The 19,760-nt window shown below is 40.2% G+C and overlaps 2 protein-coding genes across 2 annotated transcripts; one reads left to right on the plus strand and one right to left on the minus strand.

Annotated features, from left to right (window-relative positions):
- Window positions 1-1,756: 1,756 nt before the first annotated feature.
- On the minus strand, window positions 1,757-16,109 carry ppp2r1bb (protein phosphatase 2, regulatory subunit A, beta b). The gene is made up of 15 exons (XM_040130777.1): window positions 15,919-16,109; window positions 15,165-15,255; window positions 14,829-14,929; window positions 14,071-14,303; window positions 13,726-13,873; window positions 13,441-13,596; window positions 10,521-10,635; window positions 10,310-10,380; window positions 8,083-8,217; window positions 6,415-6,588; window positions 6,169-6,229; window positions 4,134-4,288; window positions 3,771-3,913; window positions 3,546-3,637; window positions 1,757-3,411 (listed from the first exon to the last, which is right to left on the minus strand). The coding sequence occupies exons 1-15, from the start codon at window positions 15,994-15,996 to the stop codon at window positions 3,395-3,397; spliced, it is 1,770 nt and encodes a 589-aa protein (XP_039986711.1). The 5' UTR covers window positions 15,997-16,109; the 3' UTR covers window positions 1,757-3,394.
- A 1,160-nt stretch (window positions 16,110-17,269) lies between these two features.
- Window positions 17,270-19,320, plus strand: med29 (mediator complex subunit 29). The gene is made up of 4 exons (XM_040131072.1): window positions 17,270-17,482; window positions 17,650-17,708; window positions 17,802-17,886; window positions 18,784-19,320. Exons 1-4 carry the CDS (start codon window positions 17,321-17,323, stop codon window positions 19,009-19,011), a joined length of 534 nt encoding a protein of 177 aa, XP_039987006.1. The 5' UTR covers window positions 17,270-17,320; the 3' UTR covers window positions 19,012-19,320.
- Window positions 19,321-19,760: the final 440 nt, after the last annotated feature.

The raw sequence follows: 19,760 nt of genomic DNA on the forward strand, positions 1-19,760 counted from the left end.
CTGACGCCACAGCCGCCACACGCCGACCTGTGCATCACGGTGGGTGTGCGTGGCGTGCAATGGCGGGCTCATGGGAGATATGAGGAGATTGACCAGAAAAGGTTGCGATTCTCATGAAAGTCTCTTCCATGTGACCGCTGATTTGGATTCAACAAGCGCGGTGATAATACCGTGACCCCGAAAACCTGGGTCAGATGTAAACGTGTTTTTCAGAAATTCAACCAGCACTTGCTCGAGAAAGACAAACATCCATTCGCGACCAAGCCCTTATTTTGCAGCCGTCCTCTCCCCGGCAATAGTCGGTGGGGGTGGGGGTGGGGTGGGGGGCAGGTGTCAGGTGCGGGACCCGCCCTGCTCCGCTCCGCTCGGGGGTTCCGCGCGGCCACAACAGCCCGGAGGACCCGCGCTTTCATCTCCGCAGCGGCCGCCTACCGGGTCAGAGCTGAGCAAACACGACGCCAGGAACACGTGAAACGAAGCCCGCATTTTCTACAGTCGTCCGCGGGCTGAGAAAGCTCAACTTTATACTGTTATACAAAGCCTCCAAAGAGAATTGCATATCTTGAAACTTCGGGATTGAAATCACAAAGTCACAGAGGACATAATTAGGCCTCTTTAAAAAAAAAAAAAAAAAACCCAACTTTGATCGTGGTGGCCCAGCGAGACCAAATTCAGTCTTTTCTTGTACTTATAATAAACGCGAAGTTTATGTTTCCGAAAGCGCAGCACCCCCCTCGCGGAGCCTCGGGGTGGCATCGTCCTGCTGTGGGGATGTCGCCGCCGCCGCAGGCCCTGGAAGGCTGCTGAGGACTGAGGAGGCGGCGAACGCCGCAGTAAAAGCCAGAGAGATCCTCAAGGAAGACCTTCTGCAGACTGCGACACACAACCGTGACTGGGGACGATTTTTTTCTTTTTGTTTTTTTTTCGGCGAGAAAACGCGCCCACCAACATAAAGCCGAGGCTACGCGCAGGGATGGCTTCAGAACAACGTCTCAAGTCCTAGAGCGGCCACAAGTCCCGGACCTCGGGCCAATCTGGAGTTTCTGGCAGGACTCTGACATTGTTGTGCACTCACGGTCACCGCGCGGCTTGACAGACAAATGGCATGTCTTTAAGCGAGGGGCTCGTCCGCTGTCACCCATCACACTTCGGCCTGACACTGAAGCACTGCTTCATTCCGTGCACATAAAAAAAAAAAAACAAACAAACTCCGACTTTTCTCGGTATTTAAACCGTTCCAAGTGTTTCAACTGCAAAACTTCAGCAAGCACGCGCACACACACACACACACTTAAGTTTGCCTTTTTCTGGTTGTTTTTTTTTTTAATTTTTGACCTTGAGTGGTTCGATTATAAAAGGTCTTAATTCTGTTAGGTTGTTGGTGGTGTGATGTCGCCTGGTCAACTGGACCCTGCATCTTTATAATCAAGAACCCTAATGGAAATAATTCAGATTTTATTGATATAATTGCATTTTCATATTTATTTTGATGTCCTCATAACGTCGGTCTGGACTGTTAACTTGACAGTGATCTATTTAAGGTTATGGCATTTCTTTCTCTTTGGTATCAAAAACGATGTAGGCACTGTGCATTTCATTGACAATTCACTCAAATTCATTATACACGCTAATACAGTGATAATAATATTATAATAGGATGGTTTCCCGTTTCTTGTCATGTAGCAAATTGGCAATCACAGTGATAGAGCCTTGATGTTCTTAGGCAGTTACTAATCATAAAAACAGGATACAGTCGTTCCTTTGAGTTACTTTATTCAGATCAAGATACAGTAGTACAGCATCCCAATTGTGGAGATAATTCAAAATAAAAATAAAAGCACAGTCTTTGAGATACAGGACAATTAACAATCAAGGTTTATTCAAGAGAACAAAATGAGAGGTCAGGAGGGGAGGAGAAGGGAACAGTGGGAGGAGTTCAGGGAAAGACAAAAGTTTCTTTTAACAACACAGACGATACATTTATTCAACCCGCCCATAACCGCCCCAGCTCCCACCCCATAATAAAACATTATGCAGCCTTATGCACACACACTCCATGTCCCCCATCCCCCCTCTCTTTGAAAGCATGCACTTGTTCTCCATCGTGTAGAGATTAGAAAGTGAAGGCCTTAACGTTCGCCGACCTTATGCTTTCAAATCTCATGTACAGTGGAGGACTTGGCATGGATTTAAGGGAAAACTGGGTGGCTCTACGACACAGAGTGCCACGGTTTTGTTAATCCCACGGTCCTGATAGCTGTAGTCAATTTAGTTTTTACCATCTCATTAACTTCCAAAGAATAAAGTGTCCCTTAAAGAGAAAAAAAAAAAACAACGTCATCTCTTTACAGAACAGAACAGGACAGGTGAAAACTGTTTACCCAGGCATATGAAAAGAAAACATCACTGCTTATCAAAGTCATTGGCACAAAGATTAAGAGCAATGCCGAGAACATATCGCAGAAAATAACTGACTACTACGTCCCACCCTTGCACATCAATAAAAATCACCGAGGATTTGGAGGAGGGATAATTATGGGCAACACAAATCATTTGTTTGACCAATTCAGACCGTGTTGCTGCAGAGAACAGTGCAGAAGGGCAGGGTAGTCTGGTAGATAGAGTTGGGAAAGGACACTATTTGAGATTGATTAATACATGCAATCATTGTGAGAGTTCATCAGATTACATGCAGTAATGGACACCCCCATTATTTCTTTGTCCGAGCTTTGTATGGAACAATCCTGTGAGACATTTAGGAGACAACAGGTTTGGTCTGGTGGAAAAAACAGACAGCCTACTAGACCTGCACAGACCTTTCAATCACTTCTCTGGAGAGCCACAACGGGGACTCTGGGAAAAGAGAGCTATCAAAGGGCTGATTCGTGAGGAAGCTCAGCAAAACAAACAGCTTGTTGCTCCATCTGCTGCTCAGAGTTTGCGTCTAGCACTGGAAAGAAAGTGCAGAGGCACAGAGAGCTAGCAAGGCCCTAGGTAGCGAACATAGATGTGGTATGCTGCAATGTCTGTGGCTAAAGTACAACAGTGGCCGAGGATGTGAAAGGGAGGAATGTGAGGGGTTCTGGTTAGTGATGCCTAGCTAGTACAGTCGCACATTGGTCAGCATGCATCACTCAATAAAGCACCCATTTACAGCAAAGAGGAAGATAAACGAAGAAGCCTGTGCTATGCCTGGACATGGACTACCATTGGACAGTAAAAAAAAAAAAAAAGGGAGGAGAAAAAAAAGAAAAAGAGCAAGAAAAAAAGGATAAAACAATTGTTAACAGCTTTCTCTATACATTTACCAGTTGTTCCTGAACATCAATAAATATCTTGTAAAAGTGTGTGTTGTTGTTTTGGGTGGTTGTCTGGTTTAGCCATGTCTGGTTGGTTATGCTAGGGCCAGAACTGCATTAAAAAAAAAAAAAAAAAAAAATAGGTTAAAAAGATTTTTCACTACATTGTTCAGCCCTAAACACATGTCAGATATGATTCAAGGTATTCATAGTTTGTATACAATGACAGAAGAAAGAAATGCTTACCACTGATAGCTTCCTGGGCAAAGTACTTGACATCCATGTCTGTGTCTGAGGCCAGCTTCTCCAGCACTGGCTTCACCTCTGTTTGAAGGGCACTTTGGGACAAAGATAGAGGATGAGCCTTATTAGACAAATTGTCAATGCTGGTTCTTGGTTTTATTGTCAGGGCACATTGTGGTCATTGTGGAGAGAAAACATCTGATGCTGAAATTAAAAAAGACAACATACTTGCTGTCAAGGACAGGGCCGATCTTCTGAAGGGACTTTGCCACATTGAAGCGTACGTTGGCCACCTGGTCATTGGACATCTTGAGGACCACTGGTAGCATCTGCTTAGTGGTGATCTCCTGGCCACATGCCTCTGACAAAGCCTGAGACACACAATATGGGCAATAATCAAGGATGACAACAGTGAACAACATGTACAGATAATAGTCAAATACGTATTATATAAAAAAAATATTGAAAAAAGGAAATTAATACAGTTTTGCACAAGAGCTATATATAGTACACCAAAATGTGTCACATTAACAGGACATTAAATCCTTTGAATTAATTGGAAGCTTTTGGGAAATGGTGCCGTTGACTCACATTGATGCAGAACAGAGTGGTCATCCTGTGGAGGTAATTGGGGTCGTTGGCCATGCCCAGCACTTTGGGCACAATGGTGTTCTGAGCCCACTCAGCTCCAAACTTCTCCACCAGCTTCATTAGATTACAGGTGGCCGCCTCACGAATGGCATACACTAGAAAATTATAGTGACACGATTCTGGGTGAATGGTTTGATCCAGGCTTGTCTCTTTCAAGATCTCCACGGTGGAAAGGAGATCAGAGGACTTAAGGCGACACCTGGATCTTGCTCAACGTCCTTCCGGATCATATTCTTCATACACTAATCAGTCACAACATTGAAACCAGCTACCGGTTTCAATGTTGTGACTGTGACTTAGCTAAACTTAATTATTATGGTTGAGCAATAAAAATAAGCTAAAAGAAATTTTAATAAAATGGGAAAAGCCATGTAGAGATGAAACAAGGTAAAGCCATTTGACAACGATATTTTCGTTTCAATTATCAGCAATAAAAAACACAATTAGATACTGTATGACTGCTGCCTCAATGAAAGCTCAGAACAGGATATGAAGTACATGACATTCCTGGAAATAAGACCGGATGTCAAAGCAGCAATACGATTTCTAAGAAAGCCAGAAAATAGAATGTAATCAGTACACCGGGTTAACATACAGAGAGAAATTTCCAAGTACCAGTATGAGAAAATCCTAGAAATCATGCCCATTTGTATGTCATGTGAAATTTTAAACTGATACAATAAGGTCTCTCTGGCAGTGAACAAAGATAGAGTCTTTGAGGGAAACATTCTGGGCTGATTTCTCTAGTCCTGTCTTTCTTTCTTTGAAGGGCTTACGTAAGGGTGGCACAGCCTTAACCCCAGCCACAGCTACACACACACAGCCACAGCCCCACACACACACGTACATACAGAAACTTGCACCAGCAGCATTCCAATGATGTAACCCAGCTGGCCCTTTGTCCTCAATAGCGAGCATGTCTCTCTAATTGGAAAACTCAATGTGGAGAGAACACTATATACTCTGAAAAAATGTATGCAAAACACAATGTTTGAGATCATAAAATGGAGTGGGGTGTGTTAGCTTGATGGGCACACGGCTCTTCTAGCCTTTATATATGGGCGACTGTCTCACAGAACGGTCCTGGATAGAGAGAAGAGCCCAGGGCAAACCTGCTCAGATATAAACTCAGCCACAGAGTTACACAACTGTAATTTTTAACTCCATTAACTCGAGTGTAAATACACAGCATGAATTGCAGGGTGTTGCCTTCAAGAACAAGGTTAATCTAAGTAGTTTAAATAATACATGCAGAAAGTATGACAGAGTGAAACATGGTAGCTTAACTATCCCCATGTGACACAAATTTGAACGACAACTTGTCAAAACCATTGTAATACAGGTTGTAGTTGTGTTTCCCTACTTACAGCAAGAGTATACTGTATATGGAGTTTGAGATAAGAGAACCTGTTATTCACAGCCTTTACCAGCATGTACAACAGACAGCTGCAGATTACCACATCTCACCCTTAGCCCTCAATTTTGTCACTCCCACCCTCTCTGCTGATTTTCTCTTCCCTTCTGCCCAGGCTATCTGTGTTGTGGTAATAATACAGTATCAGAGCGGTAAGAGGACACCCGTCTGTTGACTGGCCGGGCTCAGGTGAGTAAGAGCTGTGATGCTCTAATGCAACCTTCCGTGTAATGGAAAATGAGGAGACATAGCAGAAGCTCTAAGCAAGATCCTTCCCAAAAAAATAAAATAAAATAAATAAATAAATAAATAATATAAAATAAAATGAGCACAACTAGAAAATGTATGAAAGAGGGAATTTGGTAATTTTTGGGAGGTTATGGTGTTATAAGAGCATACATAAAACTAGAAAAGAACGATATTAATCTGTATTCATAGAATAAAAGTATATTACCAAACAAGCTGCTAATTTACGCATCTCCAATTAAGCAACCGCTGAGTTCAATTTGTCAGTGTCTGACATAATCCTTTGGAAAACTTTAATCCATAAGAGGGCCTTACCGTGGTCAATAAGCCAGGCCATACAAAGGGTGTTGAGCTTCTCGTCAAAGAATTCCACTCCCTGAGGAAACAAGGACACAGCCCAATTAGAGCGATTTCCTCGATGTCTACAATCGAATCAGGCCTGATAAAGTCTATTTGTCTGCATATTGCTAAGACTTCTGGGTCTGCGCATGGAACTAATTAGAAACACCTTTAAAACATTTTATATGGGTTTCAGCTGTCTTCCTAGACTCCATGACTCACCAGCTGTCCTGCCAACAGGGGCATGTATTCAATGATGGCAAGGCGGACCCTCCACTTTGCATCCTCTGCCAGCTCCACAATGGCCGGCAGGAGTGACTGGGAGAGCTGACGGATGCCAATCACTTCGTTCACACAGTCTAGGTTGGAGATGATGTTGAGACGCACTTCTGGGCACTGTTACAGAAAAATTAAGACGGACAAGTTAAACTTATGGCGTCATGCTTCCATCACAGCAAAGTATTCCAAAATTAAACAAAGCATATCTCATAAACCTGACATAATCTGAAGTTAAAATAAACTTTTTAAGCTTTACATTGAATAACTATAGCACTGTTTTTTATTCTCTCCAAAGTACGAATTTCTTGATTCCAGCCAAGCCAAGCCACTTTGGCCACTCTAAACAAAATAGACTTCAAAGCCATTTTGTGTAGAATAATGTAGTCCAGGTTTGTATCCATGAGCCCTAAATCGAGATCTGCTTTAGTTCTACATTGGACACAGTATTAACAATTAGAACAGCTAACAAAACTTTTCATCCACAAAATCCCAAAACCAGAAGCCCTAAACTGCACAGTGATTTGATACCTCTACTCTAAATCAAGCTCGTTAAGCAAGTGGGAAGAGAGCAGCAGTCAAATACGGCACTTTGACAATTAGAAATAATCCCGTTCTTGAATGAATGACATGCCTCAGAAGATCCTCCATCTCACTCCCTTTAAAACTGTCCTCAGACAGATGCACCTTGAATTATTGAAATCTGCAAGTCAAAGCTGTCGGTTTGGACTGTAATCTAATTAGACACTTTTGGTCTGGCATTTGTGCTGTGAGGAAATTGGGCCATCTTTAAATAGTACTAAGGAAAGTAGTGGAAGAACTGACGGTCTCAAGCCTTCTGAAACATTTATATACCTTTGTGTCTAAACTGCCAAACTCATGTCTCAATGGGCAAATTAATGTCATGGAAATGTACTCATTTGACAAGATGTGAGTGGGCTATCGTTGTTCTAGATGAAACTGTCAGGTTAGAGGAAGAATGTCCAATGACTTTCATCAGCTAAAACCCAGCTCATTGTAACTCAATGCATATTCATAAACCACACTGCTCTACAATTTTGTTACAGTAACAACTCCAGGAACAAATCATTTCAAAAGTACATCTAATACTGACAGTCACGGAAATAACAAATGCAAAGCAGGCAGACTGATGAAAGGATGCATCCAATTTCATTACAAGACAATCCTATGTGCTACATGACCAGCTGGCACCGTAGCCTTGCTCAACCTACTTTAACCACTAAATACCAACATTTAATACGGTACATACAATCAAAAAGCATCAAGCAGTAACGTATATAGTTGTGTCTAGCTTTTCATTATGGTTCCCTCTAGACACAGCTATTCAAACTTTAAGGTCTCAGTCTAGCTGCCAGCTGCATGAATCATCCTCCTATCCTGGCCAGGTGGCAGCCAGGTACATCTGGTGGTTGCGGCTAAGTGGCTCTACCCTGTTTCTGACATGCTGATAACTGAAGGCCACTTCACAGGAACACTCACTTTTGTTGTGAATTTTACCAAACCAAGAACTCCCTTGAGGATTTCCACAGTCAGCTGTGGAAAATATAAAAAGATAAATTGGGGCCCATGATTACAAGTCTGCATTTCCTTTACCTCGTCCTTGAGCTGAGCCAGGAAGAGAGGCAGTAAGTGCTCTATTGTGTTGTCCTTGCCCAGGATGGTCGAAAGGCCCATAATGACTGAGGCCAGGGCTGACTTCACATGCTGGTTGGTGTCTGAAACAAGTTCCTGGTCAGGGACAGGACACACAGGAGACACAAAGATCAGCACAAACAAATAGTTAAGACAGAAAGTACGTAAATAAACATCAAGACTACTGCTATGGGTCATATTCACAGAGAGGCAGGCTATAATCGACTTGTGTTTAAATACACAGTAAAGTGGACCTAATACTAGTGAAGACAGTTATTGCAGTTTAATAATGTAGGTTGAAAAACTTCAAATATGATGTAGACAGAAACAGAAATGGCATAACATAGACAAAAGACACAAACTGCCCATAACCCTGTCATGTTGAAACATAACCAATCAAACCAATATCACATGGAAGCTTTTAGTCAAAATTCTGTAGGTATTAAATAATTGTATAACTGTCGAAGAAATCATTTTCAGATTTGATATAATATACAAATTTATTAGCAACATACTCAACAATTTAAGCAGATCATTTACCCTGTAGTGGGACCTATGCTATGTTATCACAAGTCATGCATATTTTTGAGTTACTACCATGATGTGTTTTACAGCTTTCTAAGGTTTCGTGTCAGTTTGTTGCTACCCGTATAGCTTTGTTCCACTGCTGATGTGTTGACAGGATAAGTACGGTGGTGCTTTGTGACACTGGTCTGTACCTTTTACAAAAAATAGTCTTTAGCTCCAGGAAGCTGTACTTCCACTACCATTCATGAATTTAAAAATAATTAAATAAATAAAATAAAAATCAACTTGCAATGATATAAGGATTTTTTTTAAGAATGAACTTATCGGTGAACAAAATACAACAGTGCCACCTGCTGTTCAAAATCTGACCAACACTGGCACACAGACAATGTCTTACTCACTGTGTTTTGCAAACACCCCACAAAACATACCCCGGTTAGGGGCTAACATATGGTTAGGGTTTCGTTAATGGGCATCTTTAGGTATTTAAAAGTCTACTGCCTCTACAAGGTTGTAGTCAGACTCTCTCTCCTTTTGTAAGCATGTTTATGTGAATGCTGTCCACTTGAATGGATTTTATGGTTTACTCTGATCAAAAGCAAACAGAGGTCATCAATATGGAGTGGAAACATTTCTACTCCTGAAACTTCGCTAATTTGCTGTCTCATCCAAGATCTTATTAAAAGATTTTTGTTTACGACTTGGTTCTTATTTTCATAGTTTTGGCCAGTTTAAACATTTTCTCATCAACTACTGAGATCTGGGGAGGATCTGGGGAAAAATGTCTCAGTCTGGTAGGGCAAGCAATATACAAGTTGTAAACGAAATAAGTTTTTAATCACAGCTCGAAGAGAAAAAAACGATGACTGATGTGAATTTTAATCAAAAATTTGTGTCGTGAATGTGTATTCAACTTTACAGAGCAGCTTCCTGGTTAAGCGCCTGTTTCAACAGGCAGCTGTTTTTTTGTGCTGCCAGCATCTATTTTCTATTTAAAAAAAAAAAAAAAAAAAAAAAAAAGTTCAGAATTCAACGTCCTCAGTGCAAAAATGCCCTCAGCGTACAGCTTTTCCCCCACGCTGCACTCACAGCGCATTCAGTTGAAAATAGTTCAACTTCTGGAACACATCCGGTTATTTGCGATCTAACACTGCAGAGATGCGGAAGTGCTAGAAGATGGTTTTGGTAACCTAGCAACAATAAACGCTTAATAGAAGCGCTCTGAAAATGAGGTCATGGGTGCTTCAAGCACAAAAACGGTTGCCTGTGGACACAGTCCCTAAATGTTGACCTTCTGTACTTACTGTCATGAGCACACTGTTTTTCTATGCAACTGACAATTGTATAGCAGATTTTCAGACAAACTTTCAGTTTCATATCTGTATAAGGCATCCACATTATGCTGTTAAACTCTGGGTTTGTTTAAAAAAAAAAGAAAAAAGAAAGAAAGAATAAAAAAAAAGAAGAAAAGTTTTCAATAAAGTGGATGTCGTGACACCACGTCTGCATCAACGCTTTGGGGAAGACTATAAAAAGATAGGCCTCCACTTCTTTTCCATGCTTAGTAACTCATAGCAAATCAAAGTGTTTTTTGTTCAACTGAGAAGTGAAGCACCACAGAAATGTGCCAGTGTGGCTGACAGAAAGGTTTATTTTTTACCTTGACGCAGGGCAGAATGTGAGTCATTATGATTTGTTCACGATTGTCCTCCGGGAGGTTCTCACAGAATTCTAACAGAAAGAAGAAAAGCAAACTGTCAATAAAAAACTGGCTGGACAAGAGGCCGAAACAAGCTGTTCAATTTCCCCCATGGAATTCCTCTCCTTCAGACATTGAGGCTTTGATTAATGAATGCATATCCTGTACTGACCTTTGACTTTGTTGGCTGCAGCAGCGCGGACCTCAGCTTCACAGTCCTTCAGAAGATTCTGAAATGCTGGGACCAGATCGTTCTTCGTGATCTCTGGCCCCACTGCTTTCTGGAGCTACATTAAGAGATAAATCAAAGTGCCTCAATATCCAATTACCCATGTGGGGAAAAATTAAAACAAAAAGACATTACGAATTCTAGCTGAGAATAAAAAAAGGGGGGCTAATGAAAGATATAACAGGTGATGTAACAACTTAGACAACTGAAGCAATGTCTAATATAATTTTTTAATACCTAGGCATTTGATGTAGAGTTTATTAGATTTTAGTTCATTTTGATGTCTTGTTGTTAGGGGTGGTGTCAATGATAAACAAAATGTAATTCCTACTTGATGAGAACCCTTTTATTGAAATCAAATTTTCAAAGTCTGAAATCTGGCTCTAACAATAAATATGCTTAATACAAAGAAAAGTCTGCTATTAACCCAGTTCCAACTTCAAATGCAAAAGCCCTGGATGCATTACAACAACATGGTTAAGACACTTACGGTTGCTGTACTCCAACATTAATTGGGCTACCGTGTCATATAAAGATCCTGCAGCATTTTGGATTCATTCTGGTGCCAATGTAAAGCCTAGAAGTATAGCCAGTATGTTCCTTTTAACCAATGAGTCAAAATAATGTTTCTGAGCTCATTTCTTCAAAGCACGTCGAAAACTCTTTAGGTGGCTGCATGGACAGTGGATTTTTAAAAATTTTTTTGACATTATCCCTATACCTGAACACTAAGCCAACAACTCCCAATTTCTTCATCATATCATTAGAGACATATTTATATTCATTTTATTTTCATTTCAAATATTCTGAGATTAACTGTGGAATACTTAAAGGGGCAATGTGTAAGAATTGGCCAGCTGTCAAATTCATGCTCCAAAAAAATAGGGGGAAGCATATTACCAGAATGTTGGGGTGTCCAACCCTACCCTGCAAAACAAGGAAATGCATTCTTTGGTCCCTGCTCCCATCTCCCCTTCCCCTATGCCATAGTCGGACTGGCCATCGGAAATACCAAGACAAAATCCCGGTGGGCTGCTGCATCGGTTGGCTAGTGGACGGTCAGAAATAGTGGTGGCAGGAGTAGAGTACGAGTCACGAGAGGTCGAGGAACATGAGGGTGAGGGAGAGCAGCAGCATCAAAAGCTGAGCTTGAGGAAAGAGCGGAGGAACGTCACAGAGAGGACGGCAGCAACATAGGTTTATAGCCTAGTCGCAGTTACGTCTTCATCCTCACATGACGGCAGACTGGATGCTACTGTGACTCACCATTGCCTCTTGAGAATCAATGTGGTATTATGCTGGGCTGGGGTTAGCTGGTTATCATGTTAACTTCAGTAGATATCTCTGCTACACAATACATAGATGTCTTTGACATAACGTCAAAACTGTTCTCTTCACTTTCTGTTGATAATCTTAATAATTTCAGATTTTTTTTTTAAACTAAAATACTAACATATTGCACATTTAAAAAAGGATTCTGAAGAACATGCTTCAGAAACTGAATTTCAACAGTGTTGTCAGGCAGAGGGATGACCATTACGAAAACTGTCAATCTCTGAATGGAGAAATCAGTCCTCATCTATTCAGATTGTTATCAATCAATTTTTGTGTGGAAACAGTTTTTACTGCTTCATTTTAGTTAAGATTTAGGGAGCACTGACTATTTGGGAAATGATTTTTGTTCAAACCCCTAGTCAGAGGACAGTTTCACTGACAATTTCACCTCCGTGGATCCAGTTCAGAGATAGGTCCAGGACACGTTTTGACCAACACAGAACAAAGATTATAAAGCACGGGGAACCTCAAGCAAGTAAGCTTAACTGTCAGTGGTGAAAAATGACATTCTCAAAACCACTTAAAACTATCTTCTTGTTAGCTTTTGGCTGGCAAGCTAGTTTCCAATATATCCAGGATTAACATGTATTTTGTTGAGTTACCACAGTGAACAAAGCCAGGAACGTCACGGGACCTATGAGATGCTGTGTGCAGCTACAGACCCCAGCAACTGTTTGTCAAGAGATAGCTCAAATGTGTAAAGCTGTACATATAGGAAACTGTCGCAAGATGTGTACCAGTGAATTGATGTTTTGACTCTATTGATATGACTTTGCAAGTGTAGTCTGATACACGTCACAACATTGATTATTACAATTGAAATTATATACAATTTTTACCAAATATAGTTGAATATCAGTTCAGTTTGTTACACTCCAACTTGTGCCCACCCTGTCTTTCTTGCTCTACAAAACTTACCAGGAAGCCAAAAAAAAAAAAAAAAAACATTTGCCAAAATGTCAGTAATCATACTGAAAAGAGAACATGTGCAGCAGCAAAGCTACAATTTTTATTATATATGTGTGACATCTGTCAGTGTTTACTCTGGAAGTACTTGCTGCAGAATAATGCAGATTATCATTATCCAAGAGTTAAAATAGGGCAATAACTTAAAGTGCTACAAAGCATCAATTTTCACTGATCTTCAAGAATACTCTGGTGGTTCATTCTTTAATGATAATCACAGATTTTAACATTTAATTTTACCTAAGGTCACAGGTACACTTGTACCACACTTGTGATATTGTATTTTGCCCTTATCATCCCGGTTAGTAAAATATGCCCACACATTCAAACATAATGTCCTCTCTGACTTGGTGGTTGTGTGTATGATAGAGAACATAGCATAAAGCCTTATTTGCAATCTCCAGACATCAATATTGTTAGAGCTAGATGTTTCTTTGGATATGGACAACAAAGAGTGCTCTAAATGGGACTTGCATCTCAATTATCTTTTTTGGATAATTGTACATTTAATCAGAATGACAACTTGAGAGGAAGACAAGAAGGAAAGAAATCAGCTGCTTACCTCAGAGAACTTGTCAGCCACCATGTAGCGGACCCTCCAGGACTTGTCCTCTGCAGCCTGGCGCAGGGTTGGCATCACCAAGGTCTCCAGGTCCTCCTGAGGCAGCAGAGTGGCAATGCTGACACAAGCCTCCACTGCAAGCAGCCGTACTGAGTCCTAATGGAGAAAGGTAATGGGATCAGTTTGGTCATCACCAGGTTAAAAAGCCAAAGACTTACAAGGGACAGCAAGGAGCAGACTGCAACAGCAGCTTAGGTTTAAAGAAAGAATACAAAGTGCTCATACCTGCTCGTCAGAAGCCAGAGCAGTGAAGAGGGAAATAATGTCACTTTTTACATAATCAAGCTCCAGGACTTTGGCAAACTCTCCCAGTTTAGATGCTGCAGCACGACGCACCATAGGAGTGTCATCTGAACACAAGGTGCGAAAATGCCTAGAGATAAAAACCAAAGACAGACATTTTATCAGAGAAACAAAAGTGACTGAAGAACCAAACCAGGTTAGAAGCCTAAAGCAATCACCCCAGGTCTACATTAAATTTCATGCCTGACATCATACATTATGTACATGACTGTAAATAAGGATTTATAGTAATCTAAAATTGTTTCCCTTCATTCAGAAGCCACTTACTGGCGGATCTCGGCCTTGACAGTGCTGGAGACACGGGGATAACAGACACTAAAGAGGCCACAGGCAGATGTGCGAGAAGTGAACCAGTCACCACTAGCCAGCCGCTTGACCAAAGGCTCAAAGTGGACCTCCAGGTCAACTGGAGAGTGCTCCTGAGAGATCTTTCGCAGTGACTCTACAGCTTTGTCTCTGACTACGGTTTCTTCCACTGTAGCTAGGCTCTCCAGAGGAGGCTGTTGATCAAGAAGGAATAAGGTTACACAGGGATAAGGTTCTTCAAGTACTTACACATACAAGACGACATGTTGTTGTTTATGTAGATTTGGATACTTGAAAAGTAGAATACAATATTTAATACATCAACATTTTACACTCTTGATTGGTAATGTCACAGTATTTTTGGTTAGGTATTCTAAAGGTAAGCATTACGGTCTATTCGGGGGCTTACTAATGTCTAAATACATTTCAAAGCAATTACAATTGTCTATGTGGTTACAATCAGCATGCGAACATATGCCTCTGCCATCGAACTTGGTTATCAGCTAAAAACTTTTAGAACACTCAGAAGCTGTATCCTTACATTAAACAACACATTCAATAATTGCAATATACATGGCAGTGTATTGTGCTGACAGCGTGGACTTTTCAAATGACTTGTATGGTTTTTGTTTTATGCTTAAAAAGCAGGGGGAAATTTGTCCCCTGATAATCATATATTTACATTAACTCTCCAGACACTTTGATGCCACTAAACTTACCAGGAGACAGTGGACATACTCTGGCCCTCCCACCAACATAGTGAAATTGCCAAGCTGCTCAGCCAAGGCCAAGAGCACTTCATCTTCATCATAGATAGTGTCTGAGGGACGACAGAAAGACTTGTGAAACACCTGTAAGAATATATATTCAGTTCTGGAAATGCAGCACCGTGGCTGACAGTTATTGCAACAGCTTGGACTGGTTTAAACTACAACACATTCAGCATTTCTCCTTGCCAAAACCTTTGAAAAAAACAGTGCGTAGCTACTTGTGTAACACATCAGATGTTTTTTTTTTTTTTTTTTTTTTACGGGAAAGATTAGTGATTTTATTACCTGTGAGGAAGGGAAGTAGTTCAGTACGAGTCCTCTCTACTCCAAGGGCCAAGGCAATCGTGGACAGCTTCTTGATGCTGTTCAATCGTAACTGTACACAAAATGGACGTAACGTTAGCGAAGTTTAGGCACATTTTATATCCAGTGTCAATGATTGAGCGTCTGCACACCCTGCTAACCCAGGCAGAAAGTAATTGATTCTATTTTGAGTCATAACTATTGAGCTACGTTAACGAGCGTTTCAAAAGAGCAATGAACTATGTTAGCAAACCCGAAATGCTAGCTTTGCACAAACTGAGAAGGAATAAACAAGCTAACAACAATGAGCTCTGCCCACTGCGGCCTTGAACGCCCTGTTGTTGTGTTTGCTAACTTTAACGCTAGTCTATTAGCTAGGATACTGCTGGCTACTAGCGATGCGTTAACGCTAGCGGCTAAACCAATGACCCGGTTAACTTGGATGGTCTTGCCCAATTCATTTTATTACATTTATGTTTCAGCTGATTTAAGCAATTGCCGGAAGAAAATTATATTATACGATACTCCAGATTGACAATCAACGTCGTTAAGCCTGACAAACAACCAGCCAGATTAGCAAGGCTGGGTGCGCCCGGCAGAAAATTCGTGATAGGCCCTGGCCGGGAACGTTAGCTAGCATATTTAATAGTTAGCATTCAGACTAAAATACGTCAAAATGGCTTCTTTTTACTATAAAGTATAAACAGCCATTAAAATCGAAACCACTGTTAACTACCTGAACATCCTCATTTCGCAGTTCATCAATGAGAACAGCGATAGGGTAGAGAGAGTCGTCTCCATCAGCTCCTGCCATTTTGGATACTGTTGCAGTTACCGAATGGCGCTGCTGTGCTGCACTACGGGGTTTCTACCAGAGAACAGCGGCTGCAGGGCCCTCCCTCCTCCGTTGCTGCGCTGCTGCACTGCTGCTGCCTTCACGGAAACACCGACAAAACCGCGCAGAAACAACCCTCGTTCAATGGCTACACGACTAAAATGAAACAAAACAAATGAGATATGAAATACTTTATGAAAAACAAAATTACATGCACAAATAAAAAGGTTCGACAATATATATTACTACTATTACTAATACTACTACAACTATTATTATTATTATTATTATAATTATTATTATTATTATTATTATTATAATAATTATTATTATTGAAGTGTTGACTGTTGGACATTTGGAATTACAAAGGACGGCGACACAACTTTCTAATTTTGCCTCAGTACAGAGTGGATTTGAAAAGAATCCATCATCATGTGATTGAAGTGTAGACTTTCAGCTTTAATTCAACGGGTTTAACGAGATTTATCACATTAACTGTTTTGGAATTACAGGCATTGTTAGACATAGTCAACAACATAGTCAACAACACAATTCTAAATATAAGGATTACTTTAATACTTGGATGGAAAGTCAGTGACTGCCTGAAGTCTGGAACCAATGGACATCATATATACTGTCACACACACACACACACACACACATATAGATAGATAGATAGATATTATAATATTATAAGCGTGTTTGTACAGATATGACTGCATGCATATCAGATATTTTAATAATAACTGTATATAATATAAATAATATTTATTATTTTTACTTTGAAAACAAATAAATAAATAAGATTCTGTATTAAGGGGGATAAAGAAATTCAAGATTTTGTGTGATTAAATAACTTTCTTCATGTTTCGCTTAGCCTAGATGAGTAGAATATTTGTAATCCATAAAATTCGAAAAATATTTTCTTATACAGTGTACAGTATATAGTATTTATGGGGCATAACTGACTCAGTTTTATTGTAAATTTACAATACATGATCGTACAGTGAAAAGCAGTGATAGTCCCAACAGGCTACACACAGGAAATGTATAAATAAGATAAAGACATTAAATTAGAATAGGTAAAAAAATAAAAATAAAAAATTAGAGCAAGGTAGAATAGGACTGAAGAAAAAAGATAAACTATATTTACAAAGGAAATATGCAAACAGAGACACACATATTCATATATACGAAGGTACTACATATTCGGGCAAAAACAGTGCAAGAGAGGCTCTTATTTTGAAAACAAGGAACCAGATATTTTACTCTTCTTCCGGCGTGTGAGTCGGTTCTGGTCAAGATGGCTTCTCAGCAACAACAGCCCGGTGGGCCGATTTCTCAGCCTGGATTACAACAGCCCACTTCAATACAACAGCAACAGCAGCAGTTGAGCCAACAGCAAGACTTTGATCCAGTTCATAGATTTAAGATGCTTATTCCGCAGCTGAAGGAGAGTCTGCAGGTAACATCGAGCTGAAAAAAGGAAATCGAACAAGCCCAAAACATCTGGTCACAATAGCTAAAGTTGGTTTGTCAACGATGTCAAAGTCCAACTACTGTAGTTTCACAGATAAATTAAAGATCTGCAGCGGTGTACTTTGAACGTCTTGCTTTATTTTTCATTCTCAGAATGTAATGAAGATTGCATCCCTGAATTTGGCCCATAACACGTCGATAGACAACGGCATGTGAGTGGTCCGGCCGGGGCAACTTTACAGCAATGCTCCTGACGAAAGGGTGTTTCTGGTGTTTCAATGAGCCTGTTGTTTCTTCTGTTACAGCAAAAGCAGCGACGCCTCTGTTCAGCGCTTTGACAAAAGCCTAGAGGAGTTTTATGCCCTTTGCGATCAACTGGAGCTGTGTTTGGTAAGACTTTAGATAGATAAATGGATAGACTACTTGGTTAATCCCAAAGGGAAATTTCAGCGTTACAGCAGCCACTCAACATAAATCACAAAAACTATGATTAAAGAAAAAATAAAATAGAGTAAAATAAAATATATGAAAAAATAAAACAATAAAAATAGAATAAAGACTAAAGATGAAACCATAACAAAGCTATACAATGTGCTCCATACATGCTGTACAATGATATTCATATACTCTAATACACTGTTAGTGTAAGTCAAAACACTCAAGTTAAACACTCAGTCACAGTCAAAGATACTGTGGAAGCAGGGCATTTATTGTCCTTTCACTGAATAGAGGCATTCATTGACATCCTCAGCTGACATAAAGGACTTTCCCTGCTTTATTTACTTCTCGATTTTTGTATTCCTTCAATTACATCATTTATTTTCTGTAAACAATTAAAACTTTACTCCTTAAAAGCTAAATGTAACTTTATCACTACATTCAATAGGTGGGAGGAGCGTCCCTCTTCTTGCCAACCCTAACCTAAAAGAAATATTCAACCTATGTCTATCCTTATGTGTTTGTGCTTGCTACATATTCAAAAACTTTTAAATGAACACGCAGATGAACAGAGCCTTTCTATAACATAGGCTATTAACAAATGCAAAGATGCATCAAGACAAGGCTAAAAGTGAGTGAAACAGCCCTTTTATAGAATACGAGTAGTGTTTTTGATCCTGTGGTCTAAATGTTGTTTGGGAGACATTCCCAACTTTATCTTCAACAAACAAATGTTATCAGTCAAACCGTAACACTTAGCCCACATCCCTGTGTAACACACATATCAAACCCACTGCGCCTACACTTAAAATGGACTACACAGTCTCGGATTTTCTCTCCTCTGCGCAGCGGTTGGCGTACGAGTGCCTTTCCCAGAGCATTGACAGCGCCAAGCATTCGCCCAACCTGGTCCCGACAGCCACCAAGCCGGACACAGTGCAGACGGAGTCCATGTCTTACGCCCAGTACCTCGGCATGATCAAGTCTCAGATCTCCTGCGCCAAAGATATCCACAACGCTTTGCTGGAGTGTTCCAAGAAGATCGCAGGAAAGGAACAGCCTCAGGGAACCATGTAGACCTTTGACCGACTTTTCCAAGTCTTTCTGCATCTGGTGACTTTTTTGAGGAAGATGATGGATTTCATATTTGGGGCTGTCCCATTTACAGATCTCGGTTTAGCGCTACAATATTCTTGTGTATTTAGTTTTGATTATTTTATTTTTTTTAATAATTTATGTTTCTTGTAAGAGCTGTGTAAATATTTCCAACAAACAGTCATGTTCTGAGATGACCAGGAGGTGGTGGCAGAGTTGTACTTGCCACCTAAATACTCACAGGTCTTTTGTAGCTTATTTTTATTGAACATTAAAACCTTTCTACATATACTGACGTTTTCTCCTTATTCAAGATGTGTAAAGGAGGACTGGTCTATCAATAACATCTTTAACTGATGAGGAGGACGTAATGTTAAAGTGTGATTCATGAGGGAAAAAAAAAAAAATCCAATCAGTGACAGTAAAATAAGGGGAAAATTACCAAAGAAAATCCGCTGCTAAATGTTCATAGTTCTAAGTTGTAAAGAATCCTTTTATTCAACTGTGCAGGTAAATTACCACACAGCGTTAATTTGACCATTTTATCTTATTTTTCTTCAGTAAAGTTTTATAAGATTTAAAACTTAAAAAAGATCTGATTTAACTCCTATTGAAGCAGCAGTGTTGGTGTAGTGAGGCAACAGAATAGTAGCCTGGTAACACCTGGGGGAATTTGAATATTAGACTGATTAAACTTTTTTTTTTGGGGGGGGGTTAATAAATAGTGCAAT

Source organism: Xiphias gladius, chromosome 7 (genome assembly GCF_016859285.1).
Source record: "Xiphias gladius isolate SHS-SW01 ecotype Sanya breed wild chromosome 7, ASM1685928v1, whole genome shotgun sequence".
NCBI classification, from domain to species: Eukaryota; Metazoa; Chordata; class Actinopteri; order Istiophoriformes; family Xiphiidae; genus Xiphias; species Xiphias gladius.